At 40.7% G+C, this 26,352-nt stretch overlaps 2 protein-coding genes across 4 annotated transcripts in view; one reads left to right on the top strand and one right to left on the bottom strand.

Annotated features, from left to right (window-relative positions):
* The window catches only part of arfgef3 (ARFGEF family member 3), an 82,983-nt gene extending 70,450 nt beyond the window's left edge, over positions 1–12,533 (top strand). For 2 of the 3 annotated variants that reach the window (XM_017694153.2, XM_017694152.2), the window contains exons 32-36: positions 404–534; positions 2,819–2,827; positions 3,296–3,635; positions 4,732–5,625; positions 9,163–12,533. In XM_017694153.2, coding sequence (XP_017549642.1) covers positions 404–534; positions 2,819–2,827; positions 3,296–3,635; positions 4,732–5,625; positions 9,163–9,354 — 1,566 coding nt within the window. In that variant the 3' untranslated portion in view covers positions 9,355–12,533. The remainder of the gene's footprint in view (positions 1–403; positions 535–2,818; positions 2,828–3,295; positions 3,636–4,731; positions 5,626–9,162) is intronic. The other variant, XM_017694154.2, reaches the window with a different exon arrangement.
* An 8,822-nt stretch (positions 12,534–21,355) lies between these two features.
* Positions 21,356–26,352, bottom strand: LOC108425479 (cytochrome c oxidase assembly protein COX20, mitochondrial). Its single transcript, XM_017694157.2, has 4 exons — positions 26,101–26,352; positions 23,409–23,523; positions 22,419–22,482; positions 21,356–21,656 (listed from the first exon to the last, which is right to left on the bottom strand). The coding sequence occupies exons 1-4, from the start codon at positions 26,131–26,133 to the stop codon at positions 21,530–21,532; spliced, it is 339 nt and encodes a 112-aa protein (XP_017549646.1). The 5' UTR covers positions 26,134–26,352; the 3' UTR covers positions 21,356–21,529.

Raw genomic sequence — 26,352 nt, 5'->3', positions numbered from 1 at the left:
TTGAAAATAAACTTAATTAGTCCTATTTAAATGTAATAAAAATAAAAAAATAATAGAGAACTGTTTTATTCTGTTTGAAGTTTTTGTTGATATTCAGTAATGAGAGAATTAACGTTCAGTGTCCAGTTACTGCAGACGGAAGCATCACACTTGGCAGGTCTGCTTTAAACTGAGACGGAATCAAAATAATGTCAAGACTGAATAATCTGCCTTATGATTTGAGCATGTAAAGAGGTTAAACATAAGACCCTAAAGGTTAATGAAATATGCAGTAGGCCAGTGTTCTTTAAGTACTAAATATATTCATGATGTACTCAGAAATATTGAATTACAGATACAAAAGTTCACAGGATGATCTCCAGGAACTTCCTCAACGTGGCTTGTTTTTCCCTTTGTGTTTCAGGTCTTTATGCTGGACACTCAGTGCTCTCCCAAAACTCCCAGCAGCAAAGAAGGGTTTGAGCATGCTCAGTCCTGTGTGCTGATCATTGAGCTTCCTGCAGACCAGCAGTCCAACGGCCACACTCAGAAGAGGTGGGAATCTTATGGTTAGATGATAGTGCCTATCCCTGTTACTTCCTATTTTTAATAACGTTGAAAGTTTTTATTTCTTGATAGGGTTGTCATTAAATCATTGTGTTATCAATGCCAGGTACCACACTGTCTGATAGCAAATGATACTGTGGCAAAAAAGTCAAACATCTTCATTGTCTATCGCCAGCTTTTAATACAGTATTCCAAAAGAGATGAAAATGAAGAAAGGTATTAATAAAGCTAATATTTCGAGAATAAAGTCGTAATATTTCGAGAATAAAGTGGGCTAATGGTAGAGGGGGTCTACTTCATGCCTTCTTTGAATGGTAGCCCCCGATAGTCGTGTAGACGACCCTGCCTGAAATTCTCCTTCAACAACACAGACAGACAGATAAACACAGTTTCCTGCTCAGCCATTTCAGCCGGTTCTTCAACTAATAACAGGCTGGTGCTGATGTGCAGGAGAGACGGGGAGTATTTCTTTATGGGTGAATCGATATGATAAGTATAAACTCTTTTTTGCTCTAAATATTATGATTTTATTCTTGAAGGTTACTACTTTTATTTTTATTAACAGTGGCCCTAACAGGCCTTTGTATCTTCGTGACACAGTACTTCACATATTTGTTCTTTCTGAACATAAAAATGCCCCAATGGTGCTAGATTTTAAAAATTCAAAGAAAGAATTTTATTTAGCATTTTACACACTGCACTGTACAAAATCCAGTGCAGCAGGATTAAATATGCTCACTTATCATGGAGACATGCAGTTATTCTGTGTCCTTTAAGTACTGAGGATACCCATGATATGCCATTAAAAGCATGTTGTGGTAGATCACGATAATGATAAAATGTCATCATATTGCCCACCACTAATCGCAGTATTGAAAGTGTTGAGATTTTGTTACACTGTGCAGCTCTATTTCTCCATTTACAGATAATGAGTGTGCTTACATGCCTTCAATAGCCTGATCATAATTGGAATTCTGCAATTATCTGATTACTCAAATGGTCATGTAAACAGCACACTCTGATTTCTTAACCTCTTAAACTCCGTGGAATCACTGGTGGTTCCAAAATGCATTTCACCATATTCTTTACTATATAACTTTAATATTTCATAAGCTACATTCAGAAGGTGAGCATCGTATGAGTCTTCTTTCCAGTCAAACAGATGGTGATGTCATTTTAAACCCTTATAATAAAAGAAGCTGAATTCACAGTTTGTTTCTCTACTGAACGTCGATCCATTTTTCCACAAACCTGGGCTATAAACTATAAACAGATGCCATCTCTTCAGTGATCTGCTCTGTAAACATTACTTTTATAAAATAATACAAAGAGTGTCTGAGATTTTTGGCTTTCAGCAGTAAAGTGTAAGCATATAGCGATACGTGTAGCTCATAAAACACATGTTCTGTTAATTTGAGGGGAATGTTTACAAAAAGTAAAGTTACTGAATAATCTGCCTTAAGATTTGGTCATGAAAATTCAGATGGACAAACCAAATATAACCTGGAGAATAAGAGACATCGGAATTTTGTGTAGAAATCTGTTTAAAAAATCTGATAAAGATCTGGTTTTCGCTCAGTAATCAGATTTCTCGGTGCATGTAAACTCTTACTCTGATTTCTTTGGGATTTCTCAGTCTGAGCATGTGTGAAATGAAACATTGAAATATTCTTCATCTTCTAGATGATGTATGTTCATATTTTCAGGCCAAGTGGTATGATGTTTAAAAAAAAAATGCTGCGGCATGAAGTTTGAGTTTTACGTTATGTTTACGTCACGTCTTCTTCTGTGAGTCTACTGGCTGGTTGTAAAGCAGAAATCTGATTACTGTCTGGCTCATGTAGACCTGGAGTTTCCCCATTATCTGATTACTCAACTGCATGTAAACACATTGATTGGGTTACTAACACAGGGTTACTAACTCTGATTTTCTGCAGTTATTGGATTATTAAGTGCATGTAAACAGACTCAGTTTCTCCAATTATTTAGTTTAGTTGAGTTTAATTAAATTGATATTTCTTATGCTGCTTTTTCTTTTTTTCCAGTGTCTTTTTTTGCCTTGATCTTTCATTGTCTTGTCTGTTACTGTAAAATATTTCTACTTGTCTGTTAAAAGTGCTCCATAAATAAAGATGTTGTTGTTGTTGTTATTATTGTTGTTCTTGTTAATTGAAAGCTCTGTTGCAGTTACCTGATTTTTATGAACTCATTCACTTCTTAAACTTCATGTTATGTTTCTTTATTTCTCTTTTACTTGCTGAACTTGCTGCAGGAAAATTGGGTAAGACTTGAAATGGACTTGCATGCTTTACTTTTTTTTGAATTGCTTGTTTAGCTCCTCTGGACTCCCTGCAGGTTAAAGTATAAAGCTGGATTTGCAGATTAGTGAGAACTTTTGCAGATCTAGCTGTAAATAAAAAAAGTAGTTGAAAATCTCTGGACTGTCTTCAGGGAAATTACATGTGGATAAATTCTGAAAAATGTCTAAATCTTTCAAGTTCAGCAACTCTAGAATACAGTTTTCTATTGGTGAAGATAATGGACATGACCAAGAAAGTGTCAGAAAAACAGTCATAAGATTCTGAATTGTTATTACTAAGTTGTTATGGTTACCCCCTATGATCCTCCCTATGATCATATGTTCATTAGTACTTGTTGAGGAAAGCATGTATCTCAGAATGCAGATGTTCATTTCTAATGATTTTGAAAGGTTTTGAAAGAAAATGCTTGGCTCCTCTGTTCACTGCAGGATTCCATTCAGGACAATCGTGGTGAGTCTGCTGTCCCACCAAGTGCTGCTGCAGAACCTCTATGATATCCTGCTGGAGGAGTTTGTGAAGGGCTCCGGGGGCAATGAAGCCCAGGATCGGGTCACACCTGTGTCAGAGCCCAAATCCGCTGGTTTCCTGCGTTACATATCCATGCAGAACCTGGCCATCATCTTTGACCTGCTGCTGGACTCGTACCGCACAGCGCGAGACTTTGATACGCGACCCGGCCTCAAGTATCTCCTTATGAAGGTGTCGGGGGTGTGCGGGGCTGCTAACCTCTATCGGCAGTCCACCATGAGCTTCAACATTTACTTCCAGGTGACTTTTCAGGTTTGATGTATATCGCTGCTGTTGGAAGAGAACCTTGCATCTCCTTTTTTGACATAATTTGAAAATGACTGTTGCTCTTTACATTGTGTGTAAATTTCATGATGAATAGACCAAAAGAAACGGCACAAAATAACTTGGAAAAAAGTCTGGTTCCATTTGTCAATTCATCAATCATTTTTAAGAAGACATTTCTTCTTAAAACCCACTTAAGCAGTTTTTATGAAGCTTCTGGCCAGTTCACCAGTTTTCTTGTTTGGGATTTGTTTTTAGTTAAGAACAGAATCTACACAAATTCAAGAGCACAAAGATGAGAACAGTTCTGTGCTTTAAGAACACGTCAAGAATCTGATGTAGACTTTTTATTTGGATCTTTCTCGAGAGCATATTTATGAAAAGAAACTCATTGGTGAATGAGTACCAGTACTAATGAAAATTATTAATCGCTTTTACATTGAGATTGCAGTTTGAAAGAGTTTTGCAATTTGAAAGAGTTGATACAATTTTAACCCCCAAAACTTCTCTCAAACCATTCAAATCACATGCAGGTCTTCAATAAGGTGGCACAGGCGTCTTGATGTGATTTAAAGCACTGTATGACTTATTGCGAGCTAGAAAACGTAACAAAAACCTCACCAAATAGCTGACCACTGCATAAAGCCACATTAGACAAACAAGAGGTGTGCTCTATTCTGCCTAAATAAATAAATAAATAAATAAATAGAAACAACAGAAATTAGAAAACATCATCTGTAGCATCTGTTTACCTATTTGACAAGGTTGGCTTGGAAAAGGTAGGAAAAGATTTAAGGTAGCAGTGGATTTAAGGTTTAAGTGGATTTAGGATACCATTGGTATTAAAGTAGCTGTAGATTTAAGGTACCAGTGGATTTAAGGTAGCAAACCTTACTAACCACCTTGGATACCATAACAACTGCCTAGCAACATCTAAGCAAAGCTTCAGCAACCATCAACAGGTATCTACAATGTTAGTGTTTTAGCTTTATTAGCTGGCTTTTTTTGAGCGTACTCCAGTAATCCATTTCCTCAGTGCTCCTTTTTCTCTGTTGATCCTTTTTCTCTCCAGGCTCTGCTCTGTGCCATGCTGACCAACCAGGAGAACATCACTGTGGACCAGGTTAAGAAGATCCTCAGCGAGGAAGAAGAGGGCAGCTCAGACTCTTCGCAGCAATGCTCATCTGAAGACGAGGACATCTTTGAGGAGACTGCGCAGGTGAGCCCCCCGCGCGGAAGGGAGAAGCGGCAGTGGCGCACACGAGTCCCGTCTCTGAGCACCCAGCCTGTCAGCAGCGTGGACTGGGCCTGGTTGGTCAAGCGCCTGCACAAGCTTTGTATGGACCTCTGCAACAACTATATCCAAATGCATCTGGACCTGGAGAGCATCGTTGAGGAGCAGCCTCCTCTCCGGCCCCCAGATGCCCTCTTCTTCCTGCCCCTCTTCCCCTCCGAGACCTCCACGCCTTCCACGGGGGGGCACTCAGGACGTGGGACGCCGTCGGAGGACGGCTTCCGCCTCCACCTGGCTGACACGCCCTCGGAGGAGGTGCAAAGCCCGGGTGTCGCCGGCACCAGCCTGCCCCAGCTGAGAGGCGAAAGGAGGGGGGCTGAGGCTGGGCGTAAGAAAGAGTGGTGGGAGAGTGCCAGCAACAAGCTGTACACCATCGCCACCGACAAAACCATCACCAAACTGATGATCGAGTACAAGAAGCGCAAGCAGCAGCACAACCATGCCGCGTTCATTAAAGAGGTAAAGGTGGGTGAAAAGAGGGCTGAAGCGGTGACTATCAGAGGGCCAGACTCTCCGGGGCCCCAGAGGCCCCAGCAGCTGGTGGAACAGGGGCCCATGCGACACTCGTTCAGTGCAGGACCAGAGCTGCTGCGGCAAGACAAGAGACCCCGCTCAGGCTCCACAGCAAGCTCCCATAACATCTCCCTGAGAGACTCAGAGGCGCAGATACAAGTAAGAGGGATCCGTTTATTTTTACTCTTCATATTTTTATAGATTACTGAGGCTGTTAAGTATAAATACAAACACTTTTATATTGTGGGCTATACAAGAATTACACCATCAAGTAAAATGAATTGTTTAACTAACATGTTTTTGTATACAGCCAGTATAAATAAACATACAGTACTGTGCAAAAGTAAAACCAATTACTAAGACTGAACTTTAGAGGCGTGTCTGCAGATTTGTTTGAGAAACTGAAAGTGAGTCTCCTGAAAAGAATGGAAGCTGGAATACATGTAGAGTGACTCATTAAATACTGAAAACTGATATTTATATATTTAGCTCTTTTGGCTTCGGTGTAATTTCCTGTTAAAATACAGTATTTGCTGCTTTCATTACTGACACTAAAAATGAATAACTTGTGCTTAATGGCCATTTTGACAGGAAATTAAAAAAACTAAGGGTGGTCTTTGACTTTTGCATAGTAATGTAAATAAACAAACATTCAATTAGTGTGCTTTATTAGTGAAGAAAAATTAGTCTTTGCTACACCTAAACATTTATATTTAAACATTATTCCTTCAGCATAGTCCTAAATTCACAAAACAAGTAATGTATTTAAAAATTTCTATACATAAATGTATTTATATGTATGTTTGGTGATTTTTTTTTTTTTTTTTTTTTTTTTTTAAATGTTGGGCTTTGCTGGGCTTGCAGATATTTTTCTGGTCAAAAACCTATTTTTACCAGCTAACCCGATAAATCCTGATAATCCCTGTCTGTGCTTCTACTAAGGACTCACATTTAAATGTACTTAAATATTAAATATTATCAGTTGCATCATTTTATTTTAATGGAAAGTTTCTAAGGAGATCTGTAACTGCAGACATAAGAAAACAGATTAGGGCTGACAGATTACAGATTAGGTGATAACAGAACAGAACCTGATACACACGGCACCAGTGAGAAGTTATTACAAGCCTACTTCTCTGCGCTGTGACAGAGCCTGCTCTTCCATGTAGGAGACGAATAGCTTAACCATTCAGCCAAATAGCAACGGAAATTCATCTACAAAACATCCTGCAAAGATTTTTGCCAATCCGATTGAATACATTCCGATTACAGATTCAGACTGAGGTATTTACTCTCACTCTACTCAACAATCTGATGGAAACAATCTTCGTTTACATGCTCACTACAAGTAATCCAATCCAAAGTGATGTGCATGAGTAGCGCTTAGAGTAAACGTTACCGCGACATCACATGAGGTCCAGTCTGACTGAGATGAGTTTCCAGTTGGCACGCTTGTGTTTTTAATTGCTTTAAAATGATGTCTGACTCGGAAAAACGGACGTCGGTGCCACCGCCGTCTTATAAAAATCAGAACATAAACTTTCTGCTCCGCAGTGTTGAACATTATGAACTTTTGCCAGAGCTGTTTATGAGTTCTCTGCTTTTGGTGTGGCACGAACGCACATGCGCAGAACGTACGTACACATTCCGATTGGAATGTAATTGGATTCAGGCATTTACGTGGCTATTATTCTTTTGTTTAATGGATTATTTACAGGATTACCCACCTCATTCAGTCAGATAGAAATTGTATTCCGAATGGCCTCAATCGGACAAGACTATTCCGATTGAGGTGTTTACATGGACATATTCTGTTCCAATGGCGCTATTAGTTGGATTATTAATGGATTATTAGGTCACATGTAAATGTGGCTACTGGGACCTTACAATGTCCCTGTATCTCGGCTTTAATGGAAATTCAACTACAAAGCACACACTGAGACCTTAAATTGTCCCCAGAAATTAAGTGATACTTTTTTAATCCCACAACCGGGGAAATTCCACCTCCACATTTAACCCATCCGTGAAGTGAAACACCACATACACACTAGTGAATACACACACACTAGGGGGCAGTGAGCACACTTGCCCAGAGCAGTGGGCAGCCCTACCCACGGCGCCCGGGGAGCAATTGGGGGTTAGGTGTCTTGCTCAGTCATGGACTGTCGGTGCTGGGGATCGAACCGGCACAGGGCCAGTTCCCTAACCTCCAGCCCACGACTGCTCAACCGAGCTTTACTGGAAATTCCACTACAAAACTCACACTGAGACCTTAAAATGTCCCTTAACTTGAATGAAAATTCAACTACAAAACTCACACTGAGACCTTAAAATGTCCCCATAACTCAACTTTAATGAAAATTCAACTACAAAACACACACTGAGACCTTAAAATGTCCTCATAACTCAGCTTTAATGGACATTCCACTAGAAATCTCACACTGAGACCTTAAAATGTCCCCATCACTCAGCTTTAATGGAAATTCCACTACAGAACACACACCGAGACCTTAAAATGTCCCTGTAACTCAGCTTTAATGAAAATTCAACTACAAAACACACACTGAGACCTTAAAATGTCCTCATAACTCAGCTTTAATGCACATTCCACTAGAAAACTCACACTGAGACCTTAAAATATCCCCATCACTCAGCTTTAATGGAAATTCCACTACAGAACACACACTGAGATCTTAAAATGTCCTCATAACTCAGCTTTAATGGAGATTCAACTGCAAAACACACACTCTATGCTCAGGCTGTTTTTCTGCTGGCCAGCTGGGCTTACATTTACCTTATGCCCCCCTTCAAAATAAGCATCCCGGGCCAACTAAGGACACCGTACCTGCCTACAGTCAACCAAAAGCAACAACAGCACTTTTTAAAACAGAAGTATTGTTGTTGCTTTTGGTTGTATTTGGTTGAGTAAATACAACCTGACGTGTCTGATGCCACAGTATTTAATAACTAAATAAATAAAATGAGACAACAATGTGTACTCTGTTGTTCTTGTGTACTCTTATTAAAAAATAAACATTTCATTATTTGGCTTTGAAGCCTTTGTTAGCAAATCTGTTGAGGTAATGCTGACTGTTTCTCAGCCCTTTAGTGCACAAACATGTGCGTGTAGTTCTGATGTCAATAGCTATTACTATTTCTTTTATTTTCCAGAACAGTACAGTGCTTTTGAAATTTTGTATTTTGCTTTTTGTTTAAAGAGGGGTTTAGAAAGAGGTTAGTTAGTTTCTCTTTTTACATGTCCCAAAAAATGTCTGCTCTTGCTTTACATCCAGCCATGTATTATTTTTATAACAATTTATTACTTCTCATATTATCATCATGACTTTCGACAGCTTTAGCAAACATCACATTTTAGGTAAATATCATGCAGCTCTAAAACAGATATAGCAGTTGATTCCTGGGTGTTATAAACGAAACAAGTGCCTGTCTCTTTAGGTTAAGGTCCCTTATGTAAATACAGTCATTCACTTTATAAAACATCTCATTTTGTCTTGGGATTAAAGGCATAAGCTGTTTGTAAATGCTCAAGCATTGCTTTATAAGTACGTTATGCAATGCTAATGCATGCGTTATGAAGTTGTAAGTGACGCTTTTATGTTCGTTGATGATTTGGGTGAAATATTACTTTAATAATTTTCTCACAACTTAATCAGTCTGCTTTTCTCTTTCGTTCAGGCGTGGACCAACATGGTCCTCACCATCTTGAACCAAATTCAGCTGTTGCCGGACCCCACATTCATCGCCCTCCAGCCGGCCGTGTTCCCATGCATCAGCCAGCTGACCTGTCATGTGACTGACCTCAGAGTGCGGCAGGCGGTGCGCGAGTGGCTGGGACGTGTAGGTCGAGTTTACGACATTATCCTGTGAGGAGCTTGCGTCGTTTTTTTTTTTTTTGTTTGTTTTATTTTGTTGTTGTCGCTGTTGTGAATCAGCTTCGTTCACAGACCCGTTTGATTGTAATTTATTTCCTGCCTTGGGATGTAGCGCTGACTGGGCTATGAAGGATTTCCTCTGTTTCATTTATGAACTTATTTATTGTTGTACTCTGTTGTCTCCGTAGAACATATTTATGTGAATGCTTTGCAAATCCTATGCTATTATACTGAGAATCTATATTTTGTTTATTTAAACAATACCCCTCATATGGTATTGAGTACAACGACTTATGAAATTTACTTTATCAATATTACATTAATATTTATTCCCAGTGAATTAGTGTAGGGAAGTAGGTTGACTTTATGCACTTTTGTTGACTTCGTAAACCTTATCACTGCTATTTCAATGCTGTGGTTCATTTGCAACTTTCACATTGCATCAATTAACCTGCCTCTGCCGGGTCTTAAAATATGTACAATATTTTAATTCTCAAAAAATGTACATATTGTTTCTGGCGCAGGAAAATCTCTCAGACTTTCCAGGTGAGTTTGCATGGTTTGTACCTAAATTTTAATGTTTGTGTCCCAGAGCTATGCCCATCCTGATCATGAAATTGTACCTGGCATATGAATAATTTCAATTAACAGTTTAACTGTCTTTTTCAAAAGACATATTAAGTTGTTTTAAAGTACAAGTCTAAGGTCAGATTGTTTCTAAGTAGCTGCCAACTAATGACAAAAATAGCTCAAGCTCATGCAAAAATATATTACTCACCACCGCCCTCTAAAGTTGTTAACAAACATCAAGTAAACAAACAAAACTAAATTGCTATAGCTCCAGTCGGAAGTTAGAACTTTATAGTTTTTGTGAGACCAATGACTTGTTTTCTACTTTCTTCATTTGCATGTATTTGCCCCGAATCCTCTGATGAAAACATTCCCACTTGAATTGTTTGTTCTGACGTAAATGTATGAGAAAGCAAACAACTGTTTAACAACTAACACCTAACTGCAATCAGTTAATTTTTATGTAATAATTGTGCCTAAGAGGGGTTTGATGTGCTCTTCTTGTGATAGGAACAAAACAGCTCATTAATAGTATCTTTAAAAAAATACCCATGTAAACAATCACTTTTCTGTTTTCGGTAGCATGTATTAAATTGGTTGACAAAGCCAACCACAGTAATGCCCTTGTAACACCTTAGCAACCAGCTCGTATATGATAGCTATAGCTTAGGAATGCCTTGGCCACCAGCTGGAATACCATAGTAACAAAGTAGCGAAACGTTTGCAACTACATGGAATAACATAGCCACAGCATATCAACACCTTGCCAACAACCGACATACCATAGCAAAGGCCTAGCAACACCTCAGCAACTATCTGGAATAACATAGCAATGACCCAGCAACCCCTTAGCAACCATCTGGGATAATATAGCAACACATAAGCAACCACTTGGGATAACATAGCAAAACTTTAGCAACCACCTGGGATAACATAATAAGACCTTAGCAACCACGTGAGATATCAGCAACACCTTAGCAACCTCATGGCGTTATATAGCAATACCTCAGCAACTACCTGGGATAATATCGCAACACCATAGCAGCCACATGGGATTATATAGTAACACCTTAGCAACCACCTGGGATAACATAGCAACATCTTAGCAGTCACCTGGGACAACATAGTAACACTTTAGCAACCACCTGGGACAGCATAGCAGCACCTTAGCAACCACATGGGATTATATAGCAAAATCTTAACAACCATCTGGAATAACATAGTAATGACAGCAAAACTTAGCAATCACCTGGGATAACATAACACCATATCAACCATCTGGGATAACATAGCAACACCTTAGCAACCATCTGGGATAACATAGCAACACCTTAACAACCACATGGGATTATATAGCAAAATCTTAACCACATAACATCTTAACATAGCAATGACTTAGGAAAAACTTAACTGTCACCTGGGATAACATAGCATCACCATAGCAACCATCTGTGATAAATTAGCAACACCTTAGCAACCACCTGGGATAACATAGCAGCACCTTAACAACCACCTGGGATAATATAGCAACTTCAGTTCACGAATCTTTCCCTACTAGTTCATATGTGAACTAAATTCACAAGTGAACTAAATTAATTTGGTTTAATTAATAATAATTTTTGGTCGGAGGATAATCGATTGAGCAAAATCTTAATGACGTTGAGTTTTGGTGACCATCATGTCTGAAAGCTGACGTCTGTTGTCTGATCCTAAATGCTGCGATCACTGATGCAGCTTTCAAATCCCGTGTCGCTCAGTGTTGGCTCCAGACTCGTTGCCCTGCCTGGGTGACCCTGATTACTCCCTCTTAGTCCACCGACAGTGGGAAGCCATTTAATGAGGGAAATAACACACGAACATCAAAGACGTTCCACTCAGGATTGGAATAAGGCCAAATCAGCCACACTCATCAAGAATTATCAAGATTTTTTCTCACAGGTCTTTAATATTCTTATTAAATGGCTTTTTGGCTTCACAAGCCGTTTACCAATACATGTTCGTTGCTGTTCTCATATCCATGAATGGATCATTATGGGCTCTGTGCACAGCACCACATGACGCATACACTGTTCAGTTACTGACTGAAGCATATTTAACCCTTTAAATGTTTTTCTTGGTTTAATGACAAACTTAGAGCTGGGTTTAACAGTTACTGTGCATTTTATGAGCTTAATTGAGATTTCCTGAAACCTGAAGGTTCAAAGCTGCTTATTTTATTATAAGCTGTGTGTAATTTGTCATGTCATCTGTATCAGAAGGATTCATGGTCTTTCCATTGTCTGAGGTTCTGCTTTTTAATCCAGTTTTCAGAATGAAAAAGTTACCAGTGTAGAAAAACCTTTTCAAGTATCATGGGGTTTATGATTGTAGCATACGGTGCTGTGATAAAGTCAGAGACCATGTTTCACCCCTCAGAACAGCCATTAAGTGCAAGGTTATATATGTAGCCTCCTACACTCTATAGAACCACCGGTGATTCTAAAACGCACTTCGTCATATTCTTCATAACTTTCATATTTCATAAGCTACAGTACATTCAGAAGCTGGGCGTCATATGAGGCTGTAACTCTTCTTTCCAGTCAAATAGATGGTGATGTCATTTTAAACCCTTATAATAAAAGAAGCTGAACTCAGTTTTTACTGAAAGTCGACCCATTTTTCCACAAATCTGGGCTATAAACTGTAAACAGACAGCATCTCTTCAGTGATCTGCTCTGTAAAAGTGATTTTTATAAAATAGTACAAAGAACATCTGAGATTCTTGGCTTTCAGCAGTAAATTTTAAGAATATAGTAATGGGTGTAGATCGTAAAAAACATGTTCTGTTAATTTGAGGGGAGCTTTTACAAAAATACATAAAATAAAAATGTACATTTCATGCACACACACACACATTTAAGCCGCTTCTCCCTCAGGGTCACTGGAGCCTATTCCAGCTGTCATTGGGCAGCTTTGGGCATTGGACACATTGCCAGCCCATCACAGGGCAGACAGACACACACACAATCACACCTAGGGGCAATGTAGCGTGTCCACTTGGCCTGACTGCATGTCTTTGGATTGTGGGAGGAAACCGGAGAACCCGGTGGAAACCAACGCATTCACGGGGAGAACATGCAAACTCCACACAGAGAGGACCCCAGTCACCTGGCCGGGGAATCGAACCCAGGACCTCCTCGCTGTGAGGTGACAGCGCTACCCACCACGCCACCCTGCACTAAATATCAGATTTTCAGTTTCCTTTATTCCAGCTTCCATTCTTTTCAGGAGACTCACTTTCAGCTCCTCAAAGAATCTGCAGACACGTCTCCAGAGTTCAGTCTTAGAAGCTGGTTGATGATTTTCTGAAGTAATCAAACCCATTCCATGGTGTTGAGGTCTGGACTCTGGGGTGGTCAGTCCATCATTCAGCTTCTTTGTTTGATGTGTCCGTCTCCTTTTCTCAGTGAGTTTCTTCTTGATCAGCTACACATCCTTTCAGACCCACAGCGCTGAGTGGTCTTGTCACAGTAGAAGGATGGACAGAAACACCTGTGGATGTTTTCAGACCTGAAGCAGCTTGATTTTCTCCTTTCTCTCAAAGTTGGAAGCTTTAAGTGCTGTTTATCTGCTGAGGGCAGTTTTGGTGTCGACCAGGTCTTCTAGGTGGTTGTTAGGAGCCACATTTTCTCTGTAGTGTTTAATCCGTTTTTGAGCTCCAGTTTTGGAAACTCCGCATTGACTTTCTGCTTTCTTATGTAAGTGGATTATCTCATATCTAATCTCCTCGGAAAGATCTGCTGAAAATTGAATCACTTGTACTTAAAAGTCGTTCAGACTGGGAATTAAAGGTGACGGATGGTCTCTATCGCACTTCATCATAGTGCTGTATGTGTTAGCATTCTTTCCATATACCTTATACGTTATTGCCTCATGATTCAAGCAGATTCAAGAATCGTCCAACACAGAATCCCTGGATTCAGAGTGAAAAAAGCGATAAATTTAAACGTAAAAACTTCTGGGCTTTTATTTGACTAACAGTTAAATGTGATTGTGCTGGTGGATGAAAAGGACCAAAGACTTGGTATGAAGTGGTGAACAGTGTTAGTATTCATAGTGACTGTTTTTAAGGCACATTTTGCCTGAAGAGGAGATTCTTTGGACAAGAATCGAAAAGATGTTTCCTATCAGAAGAATTTTAAATTCAGCTGCAACAGTGGACTTACATTTTATACTCTATTAGCCACATTGAACATTGGAGATGAACGTCAAGCGTTGTTTGTGTAAATTTTGCCCTCATACATTTCATACAGGTCATTTTTGTTTGTCAATGTTTTTCTTTCCTTTTTTGCCAAAATAGTGTCGTTTACAGAAACAACACAAGATGTATGATTTTTTTTTTTTATTCAGCTTCATTTAACCAGACATACCAACATGTGAGTTTGTGTGTTTATTGTTGTTTTTTATTTACTTTTTCATAATATGATATTGAGATTTCCAAAAATGTCATTTAGAAATGTTAAAGGACCCCCGTCTCAGGATATTTGCTAATCTCACTTCTTAATTACTGAGTCCCGAACTAGCCTTTTTCTCTGTTTGCTCTGCTCTGTTCCAAATATGATCTCCTGTAAGTGATTATCTATACAGTTATTTGCAAGTTTGAACACCCCTGGTCAGAGTACACATGTTGTTAAGTGAATATAAGTAACATATCATCTACAATGTTGGAAATAAAGGTTCTATGCTGGTATATTTTTCGTTCATCAAGGTACAAACAATGCAACTGTTCCCTCAGAGGTACAGCAGCGGTTTTAAGGTCTGACTGTGAAGGTTAAATACGTTTTTCCAGGTGAAAAGTTGGTATTTGTACCTTTTCATAACCGAATGTTTTAAAACAGAACAGTAGAGTTAAAGCCTGGAGGTGAGACGGGGTGTGTGGAGTCAGTACAGCTTAGAACATATCATTTCAGTGGATTATGGTTCAGTTATGTTCCCTGACTAAAGGTACTGAGATGGACCCTTGGGGGTCCAACCCCAGTGACAGTTTAGTAGCTTTTTCTGAGAGTGTACAGGGAACATATAATAATATGCCATTTTCTGCCAATTTTAGTGCACATTTTCTATTAATTTACTCCATTTAACAGATACTCTAATGCCTGAGCATTAGATTGTGACCACCTCATTGTTTCTACGCTCATTGACCATTTTATCAGCTCCACTTACTCTATAGGTGCACTTTGTAGTTCTACAGTTACAGACTGTAAAAACTCTAGCCACACTGCTGTGTCTGATCCACTCATACCAGCACAACACACACTAACATACCGCCACCACATCAGTGTTACTGCAGTGCTGAGAATGATCCAGCTCCCAAATAGTACCTGCTGTGTGAGGGTTCATGGGGGTCCTGACCACTGAAGAACAGGGTAAAAGGGGGTAACAGAGTATCAGAGAAACAGATGGACTACAGTCTGTAACTGTAGAACTACAAAGTGCAGCTATAGAGTAAGTGGAGGTGATAAAATGGACAATGAGTGTAGAAACAAGGTGGTGGTCAGAATGTTATGCTGATCGATGTACAATGTGCTGTAACCTTTGCACAGGCCACGTTTTTTTCCCCAGTGTGTTAAATCAACCAGTAAACACTAATTGTGCATTAAGACATGCAGAAGTGTGGAGGAGCTCTCTGTGGAGGATGTGTTAACTTATTCACACTTAGAAAATCAACATCATTTGACCAGGGGTGCCCAAACTTTTGCACACAACCGTAAACCTTATGTCAGATTTATGTCGCTGCACCTTTTTGCATAGTTGTTCTCCAAAACAGCTTAACGCTGCATGTGAAGTAAAGAAGTCCATTCCAGTCTGTAATGCTGCTGTTATTCTCAGTAGGGCCGGTCAGCGGCACTCTGTTTGTGCTTATTCTCTTCTTTATGAGGCTTTATGATGATCTGCTGATGGCACAAACCTCCTCATCTGGGTTTTACAGAGGGCTTTCGGTAAACCAGAGCAAAAGCTTTATTTATTGTTCCTTTATTGCCATAATTCTTTTTTGGCGCCACCACAATCAGACTACTGCAGTGAGCTATATGTGCACATGGCCAGTTTGTGTTTGCAGATGACCATTTATGTTGTACGTGTTGTAGAATAAATGAAAGCAAAGAAACTTGTTGACGCTGGGTTTTTATTTCAGTGAGACGAGGAAGAATAGATCAGCCAGTGTGGCTGAAACGAACGGCTTCATTAACCTCATTCATCCTTAGGCAAGAGGTCAAAAGGGGTCAACTGATTTAATTCTGGTTTTGACTTTGCTGGTGGCTGCAGCTGATTAAGACAATCCTTCTTCTTCTTCTTCTTTCGGCTGCTCCCTTTAGGGGTTGCCACAGCGGATCATCTGCCTCCATCTTGCCCTATCCACTGCCTCCTCTACTTTCACACCAACCATCTCCATGTCCACCTTCACTACATCCATAAACCTTCTCTGAGGTCTACCTCTTCTCCTTCTACCCGGCAGCTCCATCTCCTACATTCTTTGCCCAATATATCCACTATTCCTCCTCAACACATGTCCAAACCATCTCAACCTGGCCTCTCTGGCTTTATCTCCAAACTGCTCCACCTTCACTGTCCCTCTGATCTGCTCATTTCTAATCTTGTCCAGCCTTGTCACTCCCAACGAAAATCTCAGCATCTTCATCTCTGCCACCTCCAGCTCAGCCTCCTGTCTTTTAGACAGAGCCACAGTCTCCAAACCATACATCAAAGCAGGACGCACTACTGTCTTGTAAACCTTCCCTTTCACTCTTGCTGCTATCCTTCTGTCACACATCAGCCCTGACATCCATCTCCACCCACTCCATCCTGCCTGCACCCTCTTCTTCACCTCTTTTCTACACTGTCCATTGCTCTGGATGGTTGACCCAAGATATTTGAAGTCATCCACCTTTATGACCTCTACTCCTTGCATCTTCACCTTTCCACCTGCCTCCCTCTCATTCACACACATGTATTCTGTCTTCTCTATACTGACCTTCATTCCTCTCCTCTCCAGTGCAAACCTCCACCTCTCCAGCTTCTCTTCCACGTGCTCTCCACTCTCACCACATATTACAATGTCATCTGCAAACATCATGATCCATGGAGCCTCCTGCCTGACCTCATCTGTCAACTGATCCCTGATGTAACCCTACCTTCACCTTGAAACCATTTGTCACTCCAACTGCACACCTCACCACTGTCTCACAATCCTCATACATGTCCTGCACCACCCTAACATACTTTGCAGCTACACCTGACTTCCTCATACAGTACCACAGTTCCTCTCTTGGCACCCTATCATATGCCTTCTCTAGATCCACAAAGACACAATGTAGCTCCTTCTGACCTTCTCTGCACTTCTCTACCAACACTCTCAACGCAAAAATTGCATCTGTGGTACTCTTTCTGGGCATGAAACCAAACTGCTGCTGACTGATCTGAACCTCTCACCTTAGCCTTGCTTCAACAACTCTTTCCCATACCTTCATGGTGTGGTTCATCAACTTTATACCTCTGTAGTTACTGCAGCTCTGCACATCACCCTTGGGTAATGGGGACCAGTACACTGCTTCTCCACTCATCAGGCATCCTCTCACTCTCCAGGATTTTGTTAAACAACCTGGTTAAAAAGTCCACTGCCTTCTCTCCTAAACATCTCCATACCTCCACAGGTATGTCATCTGGACCAACTGCCTTTCCATTCTTCATCCTTTTTAAAGCTGCCCTCACTTCCACCTTACTAAATCTCTGCACTTCCTGATCCAATATCTCTCCCCCCGTTGTCCTCCTCTCTCTCTCGTTTTCCTCATTCATTAGTTCTTCAAAGTACTCCTTCCATCTACTCAACACTCTCTGTTCACTCACTAGTACATTTCCCTTTCTATCCTTGATCAGCCTAACCTGCTGTACATCCTTTTCAGCTCTATCTCTCTGTTTAGCCAAGCGATACATACTTTTGGCCATATAGTGTATGGACCAATTCACCCTTCGTTACATATTTTGGCGATTCATTCAGTAAATCTATATGTACTGAAATGTGACTCTTTATGTCTTAAAGCATTATCATTACAAATTAGAATGCTAAGTCAAACTGGTAACATTTCGCTGTAAGGTACCTGTCATGACAACACTAACCCTACATAAATGTTTATAAATGCTTGTTCAAAGGGACGTGGTTCTCTATAAAGGTTACATTTGCCAGTTTTGATAAAAGGTAGCTAAAGTAGTACTTATGACACCTATTGAAATAAGCTTTTATAAACATTTATGCATATACAGTCAGTGTAGCTCTACTGCTATTTCCCATCTAATGGACATGAATTCCGTAATAAAGACACTGCTACAGTTATGTTTCAGGAGGGGTGTCCACATACTTTTGGCCATACAGTGCATAGACCAATTCACCCTTCGTTATACACTGCTCAAACAAATAAAGGGAACACTCAAATAACACATCCTAGATCTGAATGAATGAAATATTCTCATTGAATACTTTGTTCTGTACAAAGTTGAAGGTGCTGACAACAAAATCACACAAAAATCATCAATGGAAATCAAATTTATTAACCAATGGAGGCCTGGATTTGGAGTCACACACAAAATTAAAGTGGAAAAACACACTACAGGCTGATCCAACTTTGATGTGATGTCCTTAAAACAAGTCAAAATGAGGGTCATTATTGTGTGTGGCCTCCACGTTCCTGTATGACCTCCCTACAACGCCTGGGCATGCTCCTGATGAGGTGGCCGATGGTCTCCTGAGGGATCTCCTCCCAGACCTGGACTAAAGCATCCGCCAACTCCTGGCCAGTCTGTGGTGCAACGTGGCGTTGGTGGATGGAACGAGTCATGATGTCCCAGATGTGCTCAATCAGATTCAGGTCTGGGGAACAGGCGGGCCAGTCCATAGCTTCAATGCCTTCATCTTGCAGGACCTGCTGACACTCCAGCCACATAAGGTCTAGCATTGTCCTGCATTAGGACGAACCCAGGGCCAACCCCACCAGCATATGGTCTCACAAGGGGTCTGAGGATCTCATCTCGGTACCTAATGGCAGTCAGGCTACCTCTGGTGAGCACATGGACGGCTGTGCGGCCCTCCAAAGAAATGCCACCCCACACCATTACTGACCCACTGCCAAACCGGTCATGCTGAAGGATGTTGCAGGCAGCAGATCGCTCTCCATGGCATCTCCAGATTCTGTCACGTCTGTCACATGTGCTCAGTGTGAACCTGCTTTCATCTGTGAAGAGCACAGGGCGCCAGTGGAGAATTTGCCAAGCCAGGTGTTCTCTGGCAAATGCCAAGCGTCCTGCACGGTGTTGGGCTGTGAGCACAACCCCCATCTGTGGATGTCGGGCCCTCATACCATCCTCACGGAGTCGGTTTCTAACCGTTTGTGCAGACACATGCACATTTGTGGCCTGCTGGAGGTCATTTTGCAGGGCTCTGGCAGTGCTCCTCCTGTTCCTCCTTGCACAAAGCGGAGGTAGCGGTCCTGCTGCTGGGTTGTTACCCTCCTACGGCCTCCTCCACGTCTCCTGGTGTACCGGCCTGTCTCCTGGTAGCGCCTCCAGCCTCTGGACACTACGCTGACAGACACAGCAAACCTTCTTGCCACAGCTCGCATTGATGTGCCATCCTGGATGAGCTGCACTACCTGAGCCACTTGTGGGTTGTAGAGTCCGTCTCATGCTACCACGAGTGTGAAAGCACCACCAACATTCAAAAGTGACCAAAACATCAGCCAGAAAGAGAATGAGAATGAGGTAATGAGAAGTGGTCTGTGGTCCCCACCTGCAGAACCACTCCTTTACTGTGTCTTGTTAATTGCCAATAATTTCCACCTGTTGTCTATTCCATTTGCACAACAGCTGTGAAATTGATTGTCAATCAGTGTTGCTTCCTAAGTGGACAGTTTGATTTCACAGAAGTTTGATTTACTTGGAGTTATATTGTGTTGTTTAAGTGTTCCCTTTATTTGTTTGAGCAGTGTGTGTGTATATATATATATATATATATATATATATATATATATATAATTTTTATATATATATAAAAATTCTGTACGACTGATTTAAAAAGCAATATTGCTAAATTGAGGCTCAAGAAGGTGTAATTGTTAAGATGTCTTGTTTTATCCATTCATTTTCTAAGCCGCTTCTCTGTCAGGGTCGCGGGGGGTGCTGTTTTTATGTATCGCGCCACACCTGTGTTAAAGTGATTTGATTTGAATAACAAGTTGCCCGTTTATAAACTTTCATTTTGATGTTATATATACATTATATGTGTAAAAATGCTGGTTCCTATACATGCTAAAATCATGTGCTCATGCAGTTTAGCTTTACAGTACATGGTCAGAGCTGGTTTATGAGGAGACTGGCCACTTCCTATTTCCCCTGCAGTATCAAAAACAGGACTGCTAAACAGCAGAGCGCGTCAGCGAGTCCTCGATGAATGGGAGTGAGTAGAGCTCAATGGCTAAAAATGAAAAGTTAAAACAGTTTATAATCACTCGCCCACAACGTTTCTTTAATTTTAGAAAGTAGAATAATGTCCATCCATCCATCCATCCATCCATCCATCCATCCATCCATCCATCCATCCATCCATCCATCCATCCATCCATCCATCCATCCATCCATCCATCCATCCATCCATCCATCCATCCATCCAGGTTGCCAGTCCATCGCAGGTCAGACAGACAGACACAGACAGTCACTCACACCTAGAGGCAATTTAGCACGTCCAATTGGCCTGACTGCATGTCTTTGGACTGTGGGAGGAAACCGGAGAACCCGGAGGAAACCCACGCAGACACGGGGAGAACATGCAAACTCCACACAGAGAGGACCCTGGCCGCCCAGCCGGGGAATCGAACCCAGGCCCTCCTCGCTGTGAGGCAACAGCGCTACCCACCACGTCACCGTGCCGCCCCAGTAGAATAATGTATTTCACTAAAAATTACTGTACTACTGTTACTGAGAGCTGATTGGTTGGTGAGCAGAGCAGCTCATTGGCTATTTGCACTCACAGAAGTCATGAATTTACATGAGGCGCTGTTTTAAACTCCTATAACTCGAGTTTAAAAGCTCTTAAACATATAACAGCAGTGTTAAAATGTTTTATGCTGCTCTGTCAGGAAATTGTTTCAGCATTTATAAACTATGATTTTGCGCAAACCCTCCTTATTGACCCATTCATTTTGGACTTGCTCGGGAGCGCCCTCTAGAGTATGAGAAACCCAGAAGACATTGCAGAGCAGCAATTCTCCTCTCTACAAGTTCTCTGGTACATGGTCATGTTCTTCCTGTAAACCTTTTAGCTACATTTTACATGTTGCAGCGACATCTACTGGCCAGCTGCTGAAACTCACCTGTAAACTACAAACAGAATCAAAACAGTTACATTTGTTCTCATATGATTATTATTATATTTTATTAAATCACATCAATCACAGAATTGCTTCAGATTAAAAACAAACACATCAAATCAATTTGATATTTAAACAGATGGCACAAACTCACAATGGTCTCAGGATGAGAGAGAGCCACAGCAGTGGGCAGTTCGTGCAAAGCCCACTTTACTGCTCTCTAGTTTGCCGTGTGGGATCACGACTCGTCCCCTCATACATCACTTTATTCTTAATTCCATCCTGAATCACCTTCTGCTGCACTCGCAGTTTGGCATTGTTGTATCGGCAGTAGAACCTGAAGTGAAGAACGCCGTCGTTACTGCTGTCATGTCGCATATGTCATACTTATGTTTATTTATTTATTTATCAATTGATTGATTGATTGTTACAGTTGTTATGTAAAGATTTCATGCCAAACAGCCAATAAAATCAAGTTAATATTAATTAATGCTCATTAAAATAAGGAACGTTTTGCTTTTTCACATAAATTAGAGATAAACACACACAGATGCAAATTTTGAACTTCCCTGGTGAAATGAATTGTTGACTTTCTAAGTGAAAAGCGAACACATTCTTTACAGAGACACACACTGCAGATTTTAATGCACAATTACTGTTAATTTGTTTATATGCTATTATTTGCTGAATTTATGAGATTAGAAACAAAAACAATCATTTCTAATGTTAAATTCACGAAAAACAGTAACTGTGCATTAGTCAACATCAAGAAAATGTGAAATGCGCAAACTTTTGCTTATAACTGTATATCCAAAATAACATACATGGAAAAATATAAGATATTTGATAACCAATAAGAATGACTGAGGGTGCTAATAATGGTAGCACATATGTTTTGGTGTCAAACCACATCAACCCACAGTGAATGACTTACATCTCGATGATTTAATAATGCAGAGATATTGGAAAACAGGTTCAGTTCCCTCTTAAAATCCCTAAATGCAACACCATGGACTGTCTCTTCACACAATAATATACAGTATAATAACACAATTATACAAATAACAAATGGTTCTACTTCAGCAGACTGATCACATACCACGAGCCCAGTGTTGTCAGCATGAAACCAGCCATTCCCACATCAAATGAGCGCTTCACTCTGCCTGAAGAGGAAAGGACAAGGCGGGTAGATCCATGAAATTCTAGGTTTACAACCATTACGGACAGCACACGGACAGAGAGGAGCTACAGGCCTGCTGACAGAATACCATATGCTACACAACACAAAGTACACTCAAACATGGATCTTCAAGGGTTCTTTAGTAAAATAAATGGTTCTATTTAGAACCATGAGTTCTATATAAAACCGTTTCATGCTGAAATGTTTCCTCAGATAGATGGAGAATGTAGCAACAAAAAGGGTTCTGCTATTGTTATGATGTCAAGCTTTCACCATGAAAAGAACCATTTAATCATGTAAATGCTTCTCTGAGTGTTCATGGTTCTATGCAGAACCACTGTCTTTACTTGAGAACCCTCGGATTAATGGAGATTATGATGTATATGGTTCAATATAGCAATGAAAAGGGTTCTGCTATTGTTACAATGTCAAGCTTGTTACAACACAAGAACCCTTCTTAGTGCTATATAGAACCATTTTCAAAAAGGTTCTGTAGAGAACCATACAACACATTCTCCATCAATCTGAAGAACCATTTAAGCATGCAAAGAACCATTTAAGTATGCAAATGGTTCTCTGAGTGTCTATGGTTCCATACAGAACCACTGTCTTTAATAAACAACCCTCAGACTGATGGAGAATGTGTTGTATATGGTTCTATATAGCACCAAAGAGTTGTGCTATTTTTATGATATTGAGCTTGTTACATATTCAAAACGGTTCTATATATAACCATACAACACATTCTTTATCAATCTAAAGAACCATTTCTCCATGCAAAGAACTGCTTAAGCATACAAATGGTTCTTTGAGTGTTCATAGTAGTAAATAGAATCCCTGTCTTTACTAAAGAACCCTTAAAGAACCATCTTTTTTAAGAATCTGACTGCTACCAAATCTTAGACTTACTTGTTGCCAAAAAGTGCACAAGTCCTGTAATGACTGATCCGCCTGCCCCATGGAGAAGAGCATCTCGAGCACAGGGAGTATTCTCCACGTCCAGGATCCCTAAAAGTTTGACCCCCTGTGCAGTAAAATACACTGAAATAAATACAGCAGCCAGTCTGGACATCCTGACAAAGCCAGACTACTATCAGGAATAAGCATCCTTGAATTTGTGAAAGGTGTTATACACCAGTCAGGAATAACATTATGACCACCTCCTTGTTTCTGCGCTCAGTGTCCATTTTATCAGCTCCACTTACTGTATAGCTGCACTTTGTAGTTCTACAGTTACAGACTGTAGTCCATCTGTTTCTCTGATACTTTGTTACCCCCTTTTACCCTGTTCTTCAGTGGTCAGGACCCCCATGGACCCTCACAGAGCAGGTACTATTTGGGTGGTGGATCATTCTCAGCACTGCAGTAACACTGATGTGGTGGTGGTGTGTTGGTGTGTGTTGTGCTGGTACAAGTGGATCAGACACAGCAGTGCTGCCTGAGTTTTTAAACACTGTGTCCACTCACTGTCCACTCTATTAGACACTCCTACCTTGTTGGTCCACCTTGTAGATGTAAAGTCAGACACGACAGCTCATCTGCTGCTGCACAGTTTGTGTTGGTCATCCTCTAGTCCTTCATCCGCAGTCACAGGACGCTGCCCACAGGACGTTGTCAGCTGGATATTTTTGGTTGGTGGACTTTTCTCAGTCCAGCAGCGACACTGAGGTGTGATCCTCTCGTACCAGCACAACACACACTAACACACCACCACCACATCAGTGTTACTGCAGCTTTCTCAGGCATTTCAGAAGCTTCGACAGATCTGCTCATCATTCTAGTATCTAACAGGTTGCTTGGGTTTCTTTGGAGCTTCCTAGTGCCCTACTAATAATTTCATGTGTGTGAAGTTGTGCAAGATACATAAAATTGCATAATAAAGTGCACAAGAGTAAATAAACAATAAATCTCTATTTATTTGAAGGTTAAATTAAGGTGAGAGGCTCACACAATGTACATTAAAAGGGAACTCCACCGATTTTTCAGAAACTCTACATAATTGAACAGCTGTCAGAGTCAGAACTGTTCACAGTGGTGGTGATGGGAACCAGACGTCCACCTCTGAAAGCTCCCTCACAGAAAGTTATTAAGTTCCATGAAATGGTTATGAATTCACTGCCTATGATAGCTTTGTGATAAGGTTTTAGTGTAGTAAGTATTTTAGATAGACAGATCTGTAGATAGATACTTTATTGATCCCAAAGGAAAGTTAGCAACCAGTGTCAGTCACACAACACAAGACAGTGATAATAATGAGAGTAAAACAATATAAAAAGAAGAATAAACATAAACATCCTATTTACAGGCATCTATATAAGTAGAAATATACAAAAATCTGCAACAGGATCTATAACCTGGACGAAAAGGCCGTGCAATAACAGCATATATCGATAATACTAAATAAATATGTGCATATACTGATACTGAAACAATAATTAATAATAATTTTAATCAAATTATGCTAATTTATTCATGGAGGAGAGGTTCAGGACATTGGGGGCAAAATAGTCCCCAAAGAAAAAACATTTTAAGCCAAAACCTCATCACAAAAATATCATAAAACTATGTGTCAGAAAACAGGCAGTGAATTCATAACCATTTCATAATACATTATATTTCCAAAAGTATTCACTTGTCTGCCTTCACACGCATATGAACTTGAGTGACACCCCATTTTTAATCCATATGATGTTGGCCCACCCTTTGCAGCTATAACAGCTTCAACTCTTCTGGGAAGGCTTTCCACAAGGGTTAGGAGTGTGTTTACGGGAATTTTTGACCGTTCTTCCAGAAACGCATTCGTGAGGAGTGTGATTGGTCACTCAGAGAATACATGTCCACTGCTCTAGAGTCCAGTGGCGGTGCTTTACACCACTGCATTCGCTGCTTTGCATTGCGTTTGGTGATGTAAGGCTTGGATGCAGCTGCTCAGCCATTGAAACCCATTCCATGAAGCTATGCTGTTCTTGAGCTGATCTGAAGGCCACATGAAGTTTGGAGGTCTGTAGAGATTGACTCTGCAGAAAGTTGCCGACCTCTGCGCACTGTGTTCCTCTACATCCACTGACCCCGCTCTGTCTTTTTACGTGGCTGACCACTTCGTGGCCGAGATGCTGCCGTTCCCAATCGCATCCACTTTGTTATAATACCACTGACAGTTGACTGTGGAATATTTAGTAGTGAGGAAATTTTACAACTGCACAGGTACCACACTGGAATTCACTGAGCTCCTGAGAGCGACCCAATCTTCCACTAATGTTTGTAGAAACAGTCTGCAGGCCTAGGTGCTTGGTTTTATACACCTGTGGCCATGGAAGTGATTGGAACACCTGAATTCAATGATTTGGATGGGTCAGTGAATACGTTTGGAAATATAGTGTATCTTTCTGTGAGGGAGCTTTTAGAGATGGTCATCTGGTTCTTATCACTCCCACTGTAAACAATTCTGACTAAGTAATCTTCTCTAGAATGGACCACCCGTCTCAACCCTTTAATTATGCAGACTTTTTGAAAAATCGGTGGAGTGCCCCTTCGAAGATGTTAAAGAAGGGTACTCAGTTACGTGTTCAGCTCAGCCACGAGCCTATAATACATGACTGACCTGCTTCTCGTCGCCGGGCTGCTGTTCTGCCATCCCTGAGATGATGTTATAGTTTTATCAGCATGTTATTATGAATTTTAGCTTTCTCCTTTCTGTTTTCATAACATCACTGACTTTCACACTAATGCTGTACTCCGCTAAACGGTCCCGGCTGCAACATTCCCCGAAGATCGTTAGTTCCGCTAGACGTAGATCGGTGTTGAGGGCTGATTCCGGAGAACTTGTTGACACTCAAACCTGAAAAGGGTCACT

This window comes from Pygocentrus nattereri, chromosome 5 (assembly GCF_015220715.1).
Source record: "Pygocentrus nattereri isolate fPygNat1 chromosome 5, fPygNat1.pri, whole genome shotgun sequence".
Classification (NCBI taxonomy): Eukaryota; Metazoa; Chordata; class Actinopteri; order Characiformes; family Serrasalmidae; genus Pygocentrus; species Pygocentrus nattereri.
Note: the sequence above shows the minus strand (reverse complement) of the source record. Positions and strands in the feature narration are given on the sequence as shown.